We start from the raw sequence: 18,200 nt of genomic DNA, 5'->3' as shown, positions 1-18,200 counted from the left end.
TGCATGATATGCAGAAATATGCTTCCCTCTGCTGAGATAGACATGTGTGTTACAATATCCAGCTTGCTTTCTAGTTTTACTTTTTAAAATACATGTAATTCATGATGGTATTCTTTGGGCTTTTTTATTACATTTGTATTGCATTTTTATTTAGTATATTTCACCAGTATTTCAAAATTTTAAGGTAGATTTACACTATAATATTCCATAATTTATACAAATTCTATATTGTGTAAGCTGATAGGTTTTAGACTGAGGCATCGCCTTAATCTCTCGTCTTCTCTGTCATCTTAAGGTAACACTAAACATAAGGTAGAAGAAGCACTTATTAATGAAGAAGCAATTTTGAACCTCATAGAAAACAGTCAGACTTTTCAGCCTTTGACTCAAAGACTGAGTGAGACACCCATTTTCAGTAAGTAACAGCACTACCTTAAATGTGCCATGTTTTAATCAAAGTGAGTTTCTGGGTTTTTTTTTTTTTCTTTGATTTGAAGGAGTGAACATTTCACATTTAGTAAATGCTGGGTATAAAAATTATGTACCACATTAGATTGAGTAGTTCTATGTTTCCTGCTTGGTTTTCCTTAAAATACATCAACAACTGTGAAAGAAAATGTTTTCTTGAACTGTATGGGAAGCACACAGGGTCACCTGAAACCATTAGAAAACACAGATGGTTACGTTACAGCTCAGCTGAGAAGCAGCAGAGAGGCCAGGGTCACAACATGAGGGAGGCACTGTAGGAAAGGGCTGCAGCATTAAGAAGGTTTAGGGCCACTGGCTTAAACAGTTTTCTATTTTGAAATTATACCTGTGTGACACACACACAGAGAGACAGACAGACAGACAGACAGACAGAGACAGAGAGACTTTATGTGTCTCTATATAGTCTGGGCAGTGAAAGAAACTGTAGTGTTTTTGGTTTGTGAATGTTTCATTATGTAGGCATGGCTGACTGACCAGAGATTAGGTCTACCCTCAGTTACCCTGAAGGTTGGAGGATGGGACTGAGGGTCAGCTCTAGTCTTACCTTTCTCTTGTGTTTGCCAACACCCCTTCATATTTAGCATATTAAAAGACACTTTGAAGATTATGGCATTTTAGATGGATGCCAGAAATTAAGGACATTTTACAACACGAGCAGCAGTAAGCTAGAATTCCAGTTTCATCACGGCCTTGTCAGACTTGATACGTTGTGACTTTAAGGATCTTAACATATATAGTATGGTTTCATAGAAATCAAGCTATTAACTCGTTTTAAAAGCAGTATTTTCCCAACTAGATTTTATTCAACTATTCTGAGTATAGTTGAAGTAAAAGATAAGATGTTTACATGTATATTTCTTTTTTTTTTTTAAACGATTTTATTTTTCAAAACAAAGATAGATGTAAAGATTTTAAACATTTTTTGCTTAAAATTATACATTTTTGTCAGTACTGTTTTTTCAGACATTAAAATAAATTTTACATAAAACCATGTGAATATGTTTTTTAGTCGGTACTTGATTTTTTTCAAGGGCTTGACAGTATGCATTGAAAACGTACTAGTTGCAATAAGCGTAAAGTACATGCAAAACAAAACGCAACATGGAAATAGTCAAAGTCTTCTTGTTTTGTGAATATATGTATAGTTTTTGTTTTCTTTATTTCTTGGACTTCATACAGTCTGTGAGTTGTTTCTGGGGGAGTGCAAGCCTCTGGGGTTAGCATCCCACTATGAGTGACTGCATATTATGTCTGTTCTTTTGTGACTGGGTTATCTCACTCAGGATGATCTTCTCTAGATGCAGCCATTTTCTTAAGAATTTGGTTAAGTCATTGTTTCTGGTGGCTGAGTAAAACGTATTTGTATATTTTATGTATATGAGTTACCCATAGCTGTCTCCAAACATACCAGAAGAGGGCATCAGATCCCATGACAGATGGTTGTGAGCCACCATGTGGTTGCTGGGAATTGAACTCAGGACCTCTGGAAGAGCAGTCAGTGCTCTTAACCACTGAGCCATTCTTATACTGAGTTATCATTGCTTTGAATATGTTTCATTTTGAACACTTATGGCCTCATTTTCTTCAGTGTTCTTCATATCTAAGTTAGCCTGGAAAATTCTTTAAAAGCACCAATCCCTGGGTCTTGTGTCAGAAATTCTCATCTCATAATAGATGTGAGATGGGATCTGAAAATCTTCTTTTAAATAAAGTCACAAAGTTGTTGTCCTTCAGATGGTGGAAGGCACTGATTTTGGTAAGAGATCCGGGGTTGCCACGGAGCCTTCGCCCCAGTCATAGTCTGGGTACGCGTCAGCATCCATTGCAGTGCCTGCGGTCTGTCCACTGTTAGAGCGTGTAGAAACTTGATGGCAGTTTTTGGTGACTGATTTGCTTGTTTTCTAGTGGACAGTAGTCCTGATGAGTCGCTGGTCCACCTTCTTGCTGGTTTGGAAAGTGATGGATATCAAGGGGAAAAGAACAGGACTCCGTTACCATGTCACTCCTTTGGAGAGTCTCAGAACCCCCACAACAGTGACGATGAAGAGAATGCACCACAGATTGAGAAGGAGGAGATGGAGCTGAGTGTGGTGATGTCCCAGAGATGGGACAGTGACATTGAAGAACATTGTGCCAAAAAGAGGTGATTTCTCTTCAAAGTTGTTTCTGTCACTGCTGCACTCTCGTGAGAGCTACCGTTGTTCATGCTGTCAAAGGCCTGTGAGGTAGATGGACTTTGAAAGTCCCCTTTACATGATGACCATTGTCATGTAGCATATACTTAATACCCATGAACTACCATGTTCTGTTACACTTAAACCAACCTAGAGACCGTCTGCTTTGTGTACAGCACTGACACACGTGAGGACAAACTGGTTCTTCCTTACCACAGAACTGGGAAAGTTTAATTCCCAGTGAGAGTAACTGTAGCAGTGTGCAGGGTCGGCTTCAAAATAGTGACACTCATATGTGAGTTAGTCACACACTAACCAGAAGCAAATAGCTGGCCATGTGACACAAACCTATAATACCAGCCCGTGCTGCAAAGTAAGAACCTCTCAAAGTCAGGTCTCCAAAGCAAGCACTGTCAGAAAGAAGCAGATGTGATGCTGGAAACCTTGAATCCCTGCACTAGTGTGGCAAAGGTAAATGGTCTCTGTGATAAGAGGCTAGCCTGGTCTACACATTAGGTTTCAGGCCAGATAGGGCTACAGAATAAGACCCCTTGTTTCAAAAGAGAGGAGAGAGCAGAGCGTTAGCCAGGGTTCTCTAAAGGAGTAGAAATGATAGCAGGGATGCATGTTCATGTTTAGAGTGAGTATATATAATGTATCATATATATTAAGGGGAAACCCATTAGATTGGCGTACACGATGAAAGACAATGGCTGTCTTCCAGTGAGGAAACCAAGTATCTGGTAGTCACTCAGACTATGAGGCTGATGTATCAGCAGCCCCATTCTGTTGTTGAAAGCCAGGAAGCTTCCTGGACACTACATTGGAATTCCAGAGACATGATTTCTAATATTGGTGAAGGAATGCCACACAATGGGGTGGGTGGCCATGCTGGAGACAATGAGGGCCAACAGTCAAAAAAGCGAGTTCTCATCCACATCTCACCTGCCACCAGAGAGTGTCGCCCACATTTAGGGTGGGACTTTCTGCTTCAAATAATTTGATCAGGAAAATCCTTCACAGGATGGCCCAGAGATACACATTTCAGTGTATTTCCTGTCATGTTGGCAGCCAAGACTAGCCACCACAGCGTCACTGTGGTTAGCTGGGGTGTGTATGAACCCGCCTCTGAAACTCAAACATTTCATAACCATACTAGAGAGAAACTAATAGAATAATAGAAACACAGACAGAAATGTGTTAAAATTTATATCAAATGTTATGTTTTGCCATGTGTATCACAGTTTAAGAAGACTGAGAAAAGAAAGATTAGCGAATACTGTCATTTTTAAAGAGCATTTGAATAGCGACTACTTGGTCTAATTAGGTAACTAAGGGAGAAGTGATCAACATTTACATATTGAAGATTAACATGTAAAAGATGGCACATATCTATCTATTCCTTATGATGACAGAGGACAAAGCATGGATGCAGCATGGAAACTGAAAATATTCATGCGATTATGACATCAAAAAGCTGTTAGCTACTAAGAGAGTCAATGATAGGGTTATCCTATGAGACAGCACACCCCTGATGCAGAGAATATGAAAACAAAGATTGTATCTTTTATTAAAAATAGGTTTTTACATCAGATAGCAAGTTTGGTTAAAGTCATTAGATGGTGTCTGATGTAATAGTTCTTCCAGCATATAAAGGTGATTTTATGACAAACTGTGATTTGTAAAAGGCTTAAAGAGCAAACTATTCTGTGTATAAAGCGAGATCTTTTCAAGGAGCTGAAGCCAGAGGGAATGAGTTGGGTGTGGAAAGAAAGACTGAGCATCTCTGGAGAGAGGGAGAGTATCAGACTAACAGATATGGGATAGAACTTCAGAGGCTACAAACCTCAAGTTCGTAGCTATTCCCAGAGCAACTCAGTTACCATATTGTCTTCTAGCTCTTCTTAGGTCACTGCTACTTGTCTTTAGAAATCTCTGAGATTTGAATGCCCCATCTTACCTGATCCATGTATGAATACCTTTAAATATGTCAGGACGCTTCATTTTAGAAGTCACCTAGTTCTCATTTGTTAGACTTGTGTATCTCATGGGGAGAACGTGAGCAAGGGCACTACGAGAAAGATACTAATCCAGGACGTTGTAGCTGGAATGCGAGAGTCCTGTGCTGGGTACTGGTAGCTCAGGCCTTTAATCCTAGCGCTCAGGATGCAGAGGCAGATGGATCGCAATGAGTTTGGAACAGGCTTGGTCTGCATAGCGAGTTCCCAGAGAGCCAGGGAAACCCTATCTTGACCAAATAATAATAATAATTATTACTTTTATGTCACATGAATGAGATTATAAATCCTGTTTACAGTAACTTTTTGCAGGTTCTGTTAATAAAGCAAAACAAACCTTTTTTTTTAAAAATGCCACTTTTATATCGATATTTTACATGTCATAATCAAGTCAAAACCTGTATCTAATATATGCCTTTTTCTTTTAAGATCTCCTTTACTTTTCTGTGTTTGAGTGTTTGCCTGCACTTGAATCTGTACATTATATGCATGTATTGCCTACAGAAACAGAAGAAGGTATGAGATGTTCTGAAACTGGAGTTACGGACAGTTGTGAGCCACTATGTGGGTGACTATGACTGAACCTAGACCCCGATGTGTCTAACCACTAAGCCATCTCTCCAGCGCCGGATGTACTGTTTTCTAATGACTATACTCAGCAGTGAGTTATAATGTCTTCTAGGTCACTGTGCAGAAATGCCCACAGAAGTTCTACTGAAGAAGATGATTCATCCTCAGAAGAGGAAATGGAGTGGACTGATAATAGTTTGCTTTTTGCCAATCTCTCTATACCTCAGTTAGATGGAACTGCAGATGAAAATAGTGGTAAGAAAACAAACCTATTGTATTTGATGAGTGACTCAAAAATGTATTTTACTTGTGACACAGTTGTGTTGTCTTTAAGTGACTACAGTTTAAATGGCTGTAAGTGACTCTAGCTGAGTGATTGATTGCTTATTCTAAAGAGGATAGGATGTTTGTGAGTTGCTTGGTTGAAACTCTGTAGACTTTATTCACTTTATTGTGTCATTGAAGTTGCACAAGAAACTAAGAAACACACTAACATGATGAAACATATTATTTTATGAAAACCTTAAGTATGGTAGTATTTTCCCACATTCCTTAAATCTACTGTAACATTTTTCTGATCAAAAGAATATATGTTTAAAATAATGACTAATAATGGTCTCTTGGTTGTTTAGATTGTATGATTTCTTTTGTCAGGTCACTTTTTTTAAACATTCTTCCTTAAGAAATTAACACTGTGAATGAGTAAATTCTTTTTTTTTCTGATTTTAGACAATCCATTAAACAATGAAAATTCTAGAACCCACTCTTCTGTGATTGCAACAAGCAAGCTATCAGTAAGACCCTCCATCTTTCACAAAGATGCTGCTACATTAGAACCTCCATCTTCTGCTAAGATTACCTTTCAGTGTAAACACACAAGTGCCCTTTCTTCCCATGTTTTAAACAAAGATGATTTAATTGAAGACCTCTCACAACCAAACAATACAGAAAAAGGTCGAGATAATTCAGTCACTTTTACAAAGGAAAGTACTTACTCCATGAAATACTCTGGCTCTCTTAGTAGTACTGTTCATTCAGATAATTCTCATAAAGAGAGCTGTAAGAAAGACAAATCTTTGCCGGTATCTTCCTGTGAAAGTAGCGTTTTTGATTATGAAGAAGATATTCCATCTGTTACAAGACAAGTACCAAGTAGAAAGTACTCAAACATGAGAAAGATGGAAAAGGATGCCTCTTTCATACATGTGAACCGTCACACTAGTGAGAATACATTGGGAAAAAACTCTTTGAACTTTGCCGACTTAAATCATTCAAAAAATAAATTGTCCTCTGAAGGAAACGAAAAGGGAAATAGCACATCCCTTACTAGTGCATTTCCCTCCTCACTGGCGGAAAGCTGTGGCTCGATGCCGTCCTCAGGGGAGAAGCGAAATGTGGCTCATTCCCTTGATAGCATCACTGATGAGAGTGGACTAAGTAAACTTAAAATCAGATATGAAGAATTCCAAGAGCATAAAACGGAAAAGCCAAGTCTTAGCCAGCAAGCAGCACATTATATGTTCTTTCCCAGTGTTGTGCTTTCTAATTGTCTCACTAGGCCACAGAAACTATCTCCTGTCACATACAAACTACAACCTGGCAGTAAACCTTCCCGGTTAAAACTGAGTAAAAAGAAATTAATAGGTCTTCAGGAAACTTCTACCAAAAGTTCTGAAACTGGGGCCACAAAAGAGAGTTATACACATAATAACCCATACAGCAGTGCTTCCGAGAAGGATAATGGATTGAGTAGTGACTTAAGTAAAGCTATGCCTGGGACATTTGAAAATAAAACACCTACAGAACATTTCATAGACTGTCATTTTGGAGATGGATCTTTAGAAGCTGACCAGTCTTTTGGACTGTATGGAAATAAATATACTCTTAGAGCCAAACGCAAGGTGAATTATGAAACAGAAGACAGTGAGTCGAGTTTTGTGACACACAACTCGAAAATTAGCCTACCTCATCCCATGGAAATTGGTGAAAATTTAGATGGAACTCTCAAATCCCGAAAACGGAGAAAAATGTCTAAAAAGCTGCCCCCTGTCATTATAAAGTATATTATTATTAATAGATTTAGAGGGAGAAAAAATATGCTTGTGAAGCTAGGTAAAATAGATTCTAAAGAAAAACAAGTAATATTAACCGAGGAAAAAATGGAACTGTATAAGAAACTTGCACCTTTGAAGGATTTCTGGCCAAAAGTTCCTGACTCCCCCGCAACCAAATATCCCATTTATCCACTAACACCAAAGAAGAGTCACAGAAGGAAGTCAAAACATAAATCTGCTAAGAAAAAACCTGGTAAGCAACACAGAGCAAACAGTGAAAATATTAAGAGAACTTTATCTTTCAGAAAGAAACGGGCACACGCCATTCTTCCTCCTCCCTCCCCATCGTACATTGCTGAAACCGAAGACTGTGACTTGAATTATAGTGATGTTATGTCAAAGCTAGGCTTTCTTTCCGAGAGAAGCACAAGCCCAATCAATTCTTCTCCACCTCGATGCTGGTCTCCCACAGACCCAAGAGCTGAAGAAATTATGGCTGCTGCAGAAAAGGAATCAATGCTTTTTAAGGGTCCTAATGTATATAATAACACTAAGACTGTTAGTCCTCGAGTGGGAAAAGCTAGTCGAGCAAGAGCACAGGTTAAGAAGTCAAAAGCAAGACTTGCTAACTCCTCCGTAGTCACCAACAAAAGAAACAAACGGAGTCAGAAAAGTAAACTAGTAGATGACGGAAAAAAGAAACCAAGAGCAAAGCAGAAACAGAGAGCCAGTGAGAAAGCGTCAAGGAAGCATGTAGCACCTACTGACGAAAAGGTGAAGCCACGTTCTGAGGCTGAGCTCACACCGAACCACCGGAGCGTGCCTGAGATCACAAGCAGTTCTGGCACTCAGGCACTTTCTAAACAGAAAGAGATGTCACAGACAGGCCCTGCCATGGGTCATCCACCTCCTCCTTCCCAGCCCACTGGAATTAATGCACAACAGCGGCTGTCTAACTGCTTCTCTTTCTTAGAAAGCAAGAAGTCGTTAGATTTCCGAACATTCTCCAGTTCAAGGGATGATTCTCATTCCTCGGTTGTTTATAGTTCGTTAGGATCTGGAATCTCAAAAATTAATATTCAGCGATCTCATAATCAAAGTGCTATGTTTACTCGAAAGGAAACAACCTTGATTCAAAAAAGCATATTTGATCTTTCTAACCATTTGTCTCAGGTAGCGCAGAGTACACAGGTATGTTCAGGTCTAATATCTCCAAAGACAGAGGAGAGTTCAAATACACAAAAGAACTGTGGGTCATCTCTTGGAAAGCTAAATGAGTTTCGCAGTTCCCTAGAATCAAAGCCAGAACAAATCTGTGCCCCTAATTTTTTGCACTGCAGAGACAGTCAGCAGCAGACTGCAGGTGTGTCAGAACAGTCAAAACACAGTGAAAGCTGTTCTCCAGGAAATGCAGCTTCTGAGGAGAGCCAGACATCTAATTGTTTTGTGACTTCTTTGAGAAGTCCCATCAAACAAATAGCATGGGAGCAGAAGCAGCGGGGCTTTATTTTAGATATGTCAAATTTTAATCCTGAAAAAGTAAAACAAAGATCATTGTCAGAAGCAATTTCACAAACCAAAGCCCTGTCTCAATGTAAAAATCAAAATGTGTCAACACCTTCAGTATTTGGTGAGGGACAATCTGGGTTAGCAGTTCTAAAAGAATTGTTACAAAAAAGACAACAAAAAGCACAAACTACCAATGTTGTACAAGACTCAACATCTAGTCATCAACCAGATAAGAATATTTCTGTTTCTGTTGAGCATAAGAAAACAAATAAACGAACACGACCAATGACTTCTCCAAGAAAACCTCGAACTCCCCGAAGAACAAAACCTAAGGAACAAACCCCAAGGCGTCTAAAAGTAGACCCTCTAAACCTACAGACCTCTGGCCACTTAGATAATTCCCTGTCAGATGACAGTCCCATTCTTTTCTCAGATCCAGGTTTTGAAAGTTGTTACTCACTTGAAGATAGCCTATCTCCTGAACATAATTATAATTTTGATATTAACACAATTGGTCAGAGTGGATTTTGTAGCTTTTACTCTGGTAGTCAGTTTGTTCCAGCTGATCAGAATTTGCCCCAGAAGTTTCTAAGCGATGCTGTTCAGGATCTTTTCCCAGGACAAGCTGTCGAAAAGAATGAGCTTTTAAGTCACGACAAACAGAGCTGTAGTGAGGAAAAGCATCATGTCTCTGACTCAAGCCCCTGGATCCGAGCCAGTACTTTAAACCCTGAACTTTTTGAGAAAGTGGGTATAGATAACAACGAGAATCATCGGCACAGCCAGTGGAAAAACAGTTTTCATTCTCTGACATCTCATTCTAACTCAATAATGGAGTCTTTCTGTGTCCAGCAAGCAGAAAGCTGTCTAACTGAAAAATCAAGACTGAATAGAAGTTCAGTGAGTAAGGAAGTGTTTCTCAGTCTCCCACAGGCAAGCAGTTCAGACTGGATTCAAGGTCATAACCGAAAAGAAATAGAACAGTCTCTTGACTCAGCTAATACCTCTTTTACTACCATACTTTCCTCCCCTGATGGAGAACTTGTGGATGCAGCTTCTGAAGATTTAGAATTGTATGTTTCAAGAAACAACGATGTGTTAACACCAACTCCTGATAGTTCACCCAGGTCTACCAGTTCTCCCTTACAATCTAAAAATGGCAGTTTTACTCCACGAACTGCTCACATTCTGAAACCACTTATGTCCCCACCAAGTAGGGAAGAAATTATGGCAACTTTGCTAGATCATGATCTTTCAGAAGCTATATATCAGGAACCATTTTGCAGTAATCCTTCGGATGTGCCAGAAAAGCCCAGGTAATCATATCTAATTCCCCCATTTGTGTCACTTTGAATAATTTTTATTTCTGAAACATTTTATAACTGATTGCTAGTTTTCTAGCTGTGATATTGTATTTTTAAGAACAGTGAAGAAAATTATTTGTAAATATAGAGTGATTAAGTACATTCACAAACTTGAAAACTGCACCTAGAGAAATTAAGTTGATGACTCTTGGGCTTTAATTTACTAGTACTTCATGTCGTCACTGGGGATTAGAGGAGCAAGGATCACTTTGACATGTTGCAGAATTTCAAAGAATGTCAAAATACTGCAGTGTCTTACGGGAGGAGGTGGGAGGGAAGGGCAGGATGAAAAGACTATGTGTGTATATGAAAATTTGAGGTTGAGAACTGAACCAGGACCTTACATCAGAGGCATGCACTCTACCTGGGGTATACTCCACAATGATCATTTTTGAAATGAGTTTTACTCGTTAAGCTTGAATATGTTTTATAACTTGTGGAAACCAAGTACCACTTTCACCATGTGGGTCTCAGGGAATCAAACTCAGGACATCAGCTTCAGCAGCAGATGCCTTGATCTGTAGAACCATCTCACCAGACTAAGATTGAGCTTTTGGAATTTTTAAAAAATTGTTTCTTTTAAGTTCTTGTTTGTCTGCTTTCTGTAGCTGTGAGAAATACTGGATACAAGCCAATTTGTAAAGAGGAGCAGTCGGCCAGGACTCACAGTTTTAGGGCGTCCAGTCCGTGATGAGCTTACTATTAGTTGGGTCACCGGCACAGGCTTGGATGGCAGAGTACCAAGAAGAGACCAGTGTCCTCACTCCAGAAACCTCTCACTAAATCCTAGCTTATACTTTCTGGGAGTTCCCCAAATCCCAAGTCTCCAATGCAGAGACATTTAAGGGCCACTCAACACACGAACATTAGTTTTTGTTGTTTCTGTTCCAAATCACTTCATTTGTTTTCAACATCTTTAGACTTACTGATAGTGCTGCTCATTTTTTATATTTAGTAAGTTATAAACAGTTTGGTTTTCCCTTATTTCTTTCATTCAAGATTTCCCGAGAAGTAATAGATTATACAGCAAAGTGAGAATTATTGTCCTGGCTTACTTAGCAGTGATTGAATAGTTGTTCTGTACCATATGACCTAGTCCAAGATAAATCAGTAAAGAAGTGCTGGAGGACATGAATCTAATCACCTGGACCCATGGAGGGGGGTGGTTGGTTTTAAGAATAACAAAATTAAAACAGGAATGGTGGTGTGTATTTGTAACCCTGATCTGTAGAGTTGGGTAGAGATTAGAGGTTTGCTGACCAGCCAACCTATCCTACTTGGTGAAAGCGAAAGAGGGTGGCACTTGAGGCACAACATCCAAAAAGTTTGTCCCCTGACCTCCACATTCATGAGTACACACACGCACACAAAGACTAAGCCAGTCTCCATTAATTACAGTTCTATTTATACATATGTGCTCGAACATTATTGGAATTAGGCTGTCTACCTGGTTCTGCCAATTCCAAAGGTCGTATGTTTATATCAAACTCGGGTACCTCAGAGAATGGAATCACATCAGTTCACCTCAGCTCTGTAGATGGGGATTTTGTTTGACACAGGACATTGAACCCAAGGCCTCATGGTATACCACCAGCAAGTATATGCTTTCTTTTAAACTGAGAGAATTTGAATACAAAGCCTTGTTTTAACTGGCTGGCTTTGCTAAACTACAGTAGGCACTAGGAGGTGTAGAAAGAGGCTCTGGAGAAATAAATGATAGCACTCCATTGGTTTAATCTATGTATGTTGACACTGAGTGGCTGGGACGATGGGACAATGAAGTTCCTGCTGCAGAGACATGAGGACCTGAGTGCATTCCCAGTGCTCACAGGAGATCTGGACTCTTGTCCATTATCCCAGCACAGGGGCGGTACAAACACGCAGATTTCTGGAGCTCATTGGTCATCCAGCCAATCAACTTGATGAGCTTATGGTTTAGGTTGAGTTGCTATCTCAAAAAATAATATGGAGAACAACTAGGAGGTGTGTGTCACCCTCTGGCCTCCACATAATGCTAACCCACCCACATAAAACACACACTTACACCCACACACAGAGTTCGATAGTGTGGCAAGGATTCTTGATAGTTAGTGTCATGGGACACTAAAATGCAAAAACTAAAATAAAACCTTCTTTCTTTTGAATTGGTGTTGCCTTCCAAAAGAAAATTAATTTTGTAGTTAAAGACCTGTGAAGAAAAGCATATTGAAGCTGCAGATCGAATATTTTGTCTGTAGTTGGGGTAAATGGAGAAAAAAGAAATTGTCGTATTTGAGACACCAAAGGGGATTGATTCTAAGTCTGTAAGATAGGAACAGACTTTTTTGGGTAACTTTATTGAAACAGAAACATTTATTCTAAAACTGTATTTAAAGGGAGATTGGTGGACGACTCCTCATGGTGGAAACTCGCCTTCCAAACGACCTGATTGAATTTGAAGGAGACTTTTCCTTGGAAGGACTTCGCCTATGGAAAACCGCGTTCTCAGCAATGGCTCAGAGTCCCAGACCAGGGTCCCCACTTCGTAGTGGCCAAGCAGTTGTCAATAAAGAGTCAAGTAATAGCCATAAAATGGTAGAAGATAAAAAAATTATAATTATGCCTTGCAAATATGCTCCAAGTCGGCAACTGGTTCAAGCATGGCTTCAAGCCAAAGAAGAATATGAACGCTCAAAGAAACTCCCTAAAACTGAGTTAACTCCAGGGATAAAATCTGCTGAAAATGTCAGCCCTTTAGTTAGTGTAGGTGACACACGTGCAGTGTCTCGACAAATGGACACATGTTCACATACACTTTCTTCTGTAGCACATACCAAGGAGGAAGTTAGTAAGTTCCAGATTGCTTTGCAAGCATCAACTACAGGATGTAGTCAGACAGTAAGTGCCAGTCAGACACTGCTACCGGCTGCCTCTGCAACTGTCCCTGAGGAAGATGAAGATGATGATGATAACTGTTACGTTAGCTACAGCTCCTCTGATTCTCCAGATATTCCACCTTGGCAACAAGCAGCATCTCCAGAGTTCAGAGCAGTAAATGGAGGTGATAGATGTTCATCCCCAGTAGAGCAGCTTTGTTCCCTAGCCATTGAGAACTTCTTAAAGCCAATAAAAGATGGCATCCAAAAAACCTCCTGTTGTGAACCTCGGGAGCTTCAAGTGATCTCTCCGATCCATGCTAGGGCAAGAACTGGGAAATGTGATCCTCTTTGCCTTCATAGTACACCAGTTATGCAGAGAAAACTTCTGGAAAAGCTTCCTGAAGCAACTGGCCTTAGCCCTTTATCTGTAGGTAAGTGTAGAAATAGTGGGAAGGCAGCACCCTCTTCCTCAAAGGTGGAGATGGAGTGAAGCACTAGACTGAATAGTAAAAATTCTCTTGCACATGCAATTGTAGCTCGGGGAAATGAAGGATTATTACTAATGCGTCACGCTTTAGAAAGTCATAACATGGAAACGTTTTCATCTTTCTACTGCAAGCGCCATTGTATCTGTCTACCTCCTGGGCAAAGTACAGGAGCCTCTCAGAGTCTCCGGAACTTGATTTCCCCCTTGGCTTTCTCACATATCCACAAATCTTCACCTCCCTTTTGTGTCTGTTTTCCCCAGTTCTGAGTATCAAAAACCCCAGGTCTGTACACACACCTCGGTACTGAAGTGTGTCCCCAGCCTCTTTCTTGCTACCTAATACAGAAACAAACTCCCCTCGACCTTTATCTCAAGCCAAATTCCTTCTTCAAGCCAGCTTTCTTTTTAAAACATTCTCTTAAAAAGAGCTCTGCTTGTTTACTGTGTATCTATTTATCAGCCTACTCTAATCTGAAGTCCGCCCATCATTCTACTTTTAGAAGTTTTTCAAAAATTTTCTTATAACTAAATTTAATGGATGCATTTTAGTCTTCTAATTATTGACCTGTTGACCACAGCTTAGTTTCTGGAGTTTCTCTTGTCTTTATCTGTATTTTTTTTTTTCTACTTGATTTTCTTTTAAACACATCTTACTATCCTTAGCTGTCATCTAAGTGTTGCAGTTATTTAAGTCCCAAGCTTGCCTTGGGTTTTCTCATAAATGATCAGATTATTGTCAATGGGGTTAATACTGGTAATTTGCAAAGTTTTATTTCCAGCAGAGAATGTAGGCAGTAGAACACTGGTCAGCGGCATTTCTGATGGAAGGTTCAAAGGACCATAAGATTAACCCTTAAATCACGATCCCAATGTGTGCATTCCCTACCACCTTACCAACGCACTCGGGCTCATGTGCCCCATGAGTATTTATAGGTACATCTAAGCTTTCAGTTCCCCCACATTCATTCTTATATACCCCCCTCGATGACATCGTCCCAATATATGTAGCATCACCTGATTGCCTTGGTAAGTGCCTTGGTTTTCAGTTCATTACCAAGTCCTTTCATTTTATCTCTGCCACCACAGCCGCATGTTGGCTCATTATCATCTCTTGCCTAAGTGTATCTACACGGCTTCTCATACTCACTGCATGGCAATCAGGAGAAATCATTTATGCATACGTACTATGTATATTTTAGTTTGAAGACACCAAGTTTTAATTAGGTATAAATTGCCAGATAGTTCCTCCCTCAGAATTTGGCTTTTAGGAATTTCAGTTACAGACAACTGCAGTTGAAAATACCACTTATAATACTCTGTAAATACACGATCCATACATTTTAAATCATGCTATTTGGAATATCATGAAATATGATCCACCTCCTTGTCCAGTGTATCCATTTTATACATGATACCCAATTGGTCGTCATTTAGCAGTTGTGTCAGTAAGCCATTCAGCTGTTGTGGAACTGGAACACTTATGTTCACATAGTCTTTATTTTACTCCATGACCCCGAAGAATAGGAGTCATGATGTTGCCAATTCATAGAAGACAAAGGGAAACAAGGAAATATGAAAAAGTGAAGAAAATTAGAATGTTTGAGAAAGAGATAATGTGCATATGGCTTAGTACACTGTCATTCTATCTTACTCCTAGGTGTTGTTAATGTCACTGTGCTAGTGTATAGATTAAATGCTAGCATTATGGGTAGAAGGTCAGTAGAGCTGAACACGGTATAAATAGAAGGCGGTGCTGTCTACAGTTAGCCACCAGAGGTCTCAGAACAGTCCACAAATAAGGAAAACTGGTCATTTCACTTCTATGTGTGCTGGACTTAAGAGTCTTTCTAGAACACAAAAGAAACTTTATGTTGCTCCTTCCTCATCATAAATATGTAATAAATTAGCGAATTAGCCCCAAGAGTAATGACTAAGATAAACTCAGTAATAAAACATAAATGTGCTTATTTTAAAATGTAAGTTTGAAGTATCTTATAGAAATTGGAGATTTTAATTTCATTGTAAAATTAGGAAATTTGAAAAATGTATATAACAGTATTCACAAATGATATTTGTTTTAAATAAAATTTGTTTTAAGAAACAGAAGCAGATGTACAAGTTAAAAATAAAATTTCTTTCTACAGAACCAAAAACGCAGAAGTTGTATAGTAAGAAAGGAAGTGATACTGCTGGGCTGCGGAGAGCGCTCCTGACCACACAAGTGGAGGTAACTATGCCAGGCTCCCACTGCATTTGAGAGCCACTGTCTCAAATTAATTCTCTCACGATTTTTCCATCATTATTTATGTATCATTGAGAAAATAAATAACGTTTCTTTGGTTTTTATTATTGGAATAGAAAAGATTCTTATGTGTAAATACAAACATGGAAGCAGACCATAGATGATGACAGTATGTGTACACTAACAGGTGACTGGCAGTACCAAAGTGGTCTGATCGCTTAAGGAAGATTTTATTTAGTTTCTGTTTTGTTTTGTTTTTGTTTTTTTTTTTTTTTGAAACAGGATTTCTCTGCGTAACGGAGCCCTAGTTGTCTGTTCTGGAACTTGTTCTGTAGACCAGGCTAGCCTAGAACTAACAGAGGTTCTCCTGCCTCTGTCTCACAAGTGCTGGGATTAAAGGCATGCACCACCACTACCCAGCTAAGTAAGAAATTTTTTATCTCACCAAAAATATATCCTTTTTTTCCCCAAATATAACTTGATTTTTAAATTTTTTTCATTAAGTTTCAAAAGAAAGCAGTATTATCTTCTATTGAAGTTGAAAAATTATAACTGTTCTTATTCAAATATTAAAGATATGATAGTACTTAATTGAGAAGTATAAAGTTATATGACAGAAATGAGTTAGATGTTATATTTGGAAATAAATGACAAACTACTTTGAAAGTAGCTACTACTCAGAAAGGTCATTACGTAGGAGACCCATTTTAATATTTTTGTATTAAGGCTATACAACAATCTTTGATTTATAAAACTTTTGAATTATAAGCTATTGATATTAAAAACAGGTAACAGTGCCTTGTAAACATAAATCAACATGTTATGGAAAATGGTTAATCTATTTAAGTAGCAGAAAGGGTATTTGAAGAAAAGAGACAGCTGAATATAGTGGGTCACATGTCGTCCCAGCAAGCACCGTGAATACGATGATCTGGGCTGCGGAGAGAGACATGCTAGAGGAAGAAAGAGGAAGTGCTATTCTCAATGCTTGGCAGCTTCTCCCAGGGTGGGTAGCAGTGGGGTGAGGTACACACGCATTCTTTCAGGCCCTTTACAAGCTTTACACAAGTATTTAAATGTCATGTAGTATAAATATCCGCTCTACCTGACTCCTGCGCTCAGTATGAGCACGTGGTTTGTTTATAGATTGTATCCTATTTCTACAGTCACAATAATAAAATGGATGTTATAAACTTTTCCTTAAGCTTAAAGAGAATCTTTATGTTTATCATGTTTATTATTTATGACTAAGTACATAAAATGTTTAAGCAAGAAAGAAAGAATGGTTGCTTATACCTTTTTCTGACTGTGTCTTTTTTTTTTTTTTAATAGAATCAGTTTGCAGCAGTAAATACTCCAAGGAAAGAAACTTCTCAGATTGATGGGCCATCCTTAAACAATACCTATGGTTTCAAAGTGAGCATACAGAACTTACAAGAGGCAAAGGCCTTACACGAGGTAAAGCTGCAGCATTAAGGCTGCACACTGTGCTTAACTGTCAGGATTTGTTCAGAGGACAAGTGTGGACATTTTTAACCAGAAAGTCATATGTTAAACTTTCTCATGGGGCTTCATCTTGTTATTCTACCGTAGCTGTGTAAAATAGGAAAAAAGTAAATATTGACCAATACCAATAGACTAATTTATACTTTCACCACCTTTGCAAAATTAATAACTAAAATTTAGTCTATGGAAGTTGAATTAGGGTGTTGGAAAGATGGCTCAGCAGTTAAACGCACTGACTGCTCTTCCAGAGATTCTGAGTTCAGTTCCCAGCAACCACATGGTGGTTCCCACCATCTGTAGTGGGATCTGGTGCTCTCTTCTGGTGTGTCTGAAGACAGCTACAGTGTACTCACATACATGAAGTAAATCTTTTAAAAAGATTTTTTTTAAAAAATTGAATTAGAAAATATTTTAGAATTATATATCTTAAAAATCTGTTTTATTATGCTAGTTTTCTGAAGTGTTGTGTCATATCTCAATTGTGATTTTTATTGTTTGGTTGTCTTTATCGATTATTTTTCTATAAAAGAAGAAAATGATAATTTGTAAATGATTCAGAGTATTTGACTTTTCCATTATAAACATGTATGTGAAGGACTAGGACACTTTCTTACAGAACTGTAAGTCAGTCACAGTACGGACAAGAAACTCAGAGCACGTGCCTAGCTGCTGTGTGCATTTATGAGTGGTTTGCCTACTTGTATCTAAGTGCCTATGCATGCCGGATGCCCAAGGAGGGCCGGACAGGGCACTAAGTCCCACCTTCATGCTGTGCACCAACAGCCCGAATCTCAGGAGGACATAGCCAAGCCCACAGTTAAAAATTAAAGGAAAGATTTTTTTTTTAATTTTAATTATTGGGATGGTTTACTCAGTTAAGATACTTGCCACCAAGCCCGACAACCTGAGTCTAGTCCCTGGAACTCACA

The 18,200-nt window shown here is 38.9% G+C and overlaps 1 protein-coding gene across 3 annotated transcripts in view; it reads left to right on the top strand.

Moving 5' to 3' along the window:
• The window catches only part of REV3L (REV3 like, DNA directed polymerase zeta catalytic subunit), a 152,483-nt gene that overhangs the window by 86,387 nt on the left and 47,896 nt on the right, over nucleotides 1-18,200 (top strand). For all 3 annotated transcript variants that reach the window (XM_080938254.1, XM_080938255.1, XM_080938256.1), the window contains exons 10-16: nucleotides 296-415; nucleotides 2,395-2,632; nucleotides 5,364-5,506; nucleotides 5,981-10,130; nucleotides 12,554-13,467; nucleotides 15,668-15,750; nucleotides 17,098-17,223. In XM_080938254.1, the coding sequence (XP_080794380.1) occupies nucleotides 296-415; nucleotides 2,395-2,632; nucleotides 5,364-5,506; nucleotides 5,981-10,130; nucleotides 12,554-13,467; nucleotides 15,668-15,750; nucleotides 17,098-17,223 (5,774 nt within the window). The remainder of the gene's footprint in view (nucleotides 1-295; nucleotides 416-2,394; nucleotides 2,633-5,363; nucleotides 5,507-5,980; nucleotides 10,131-12,553; nucleotides 13,468-15,667; nucleotides 15,751-17,097; nucleotides 17,224-18,200) is intronic.

This window comes from Micromys minutus (assembly GCF_963924665.1).
Source record: "Micromys minutus genome assembly, chromosome: 25".
Classification (NCBI taxonomy): Eukaryota; Metazoa; Chordata; class Mammalia; order Rodentia; family Muridae; genus Micromys; species Micromys minutus.
This window is presented reverse-complemented; position numbering and strand designations above follow the sequence as displayed.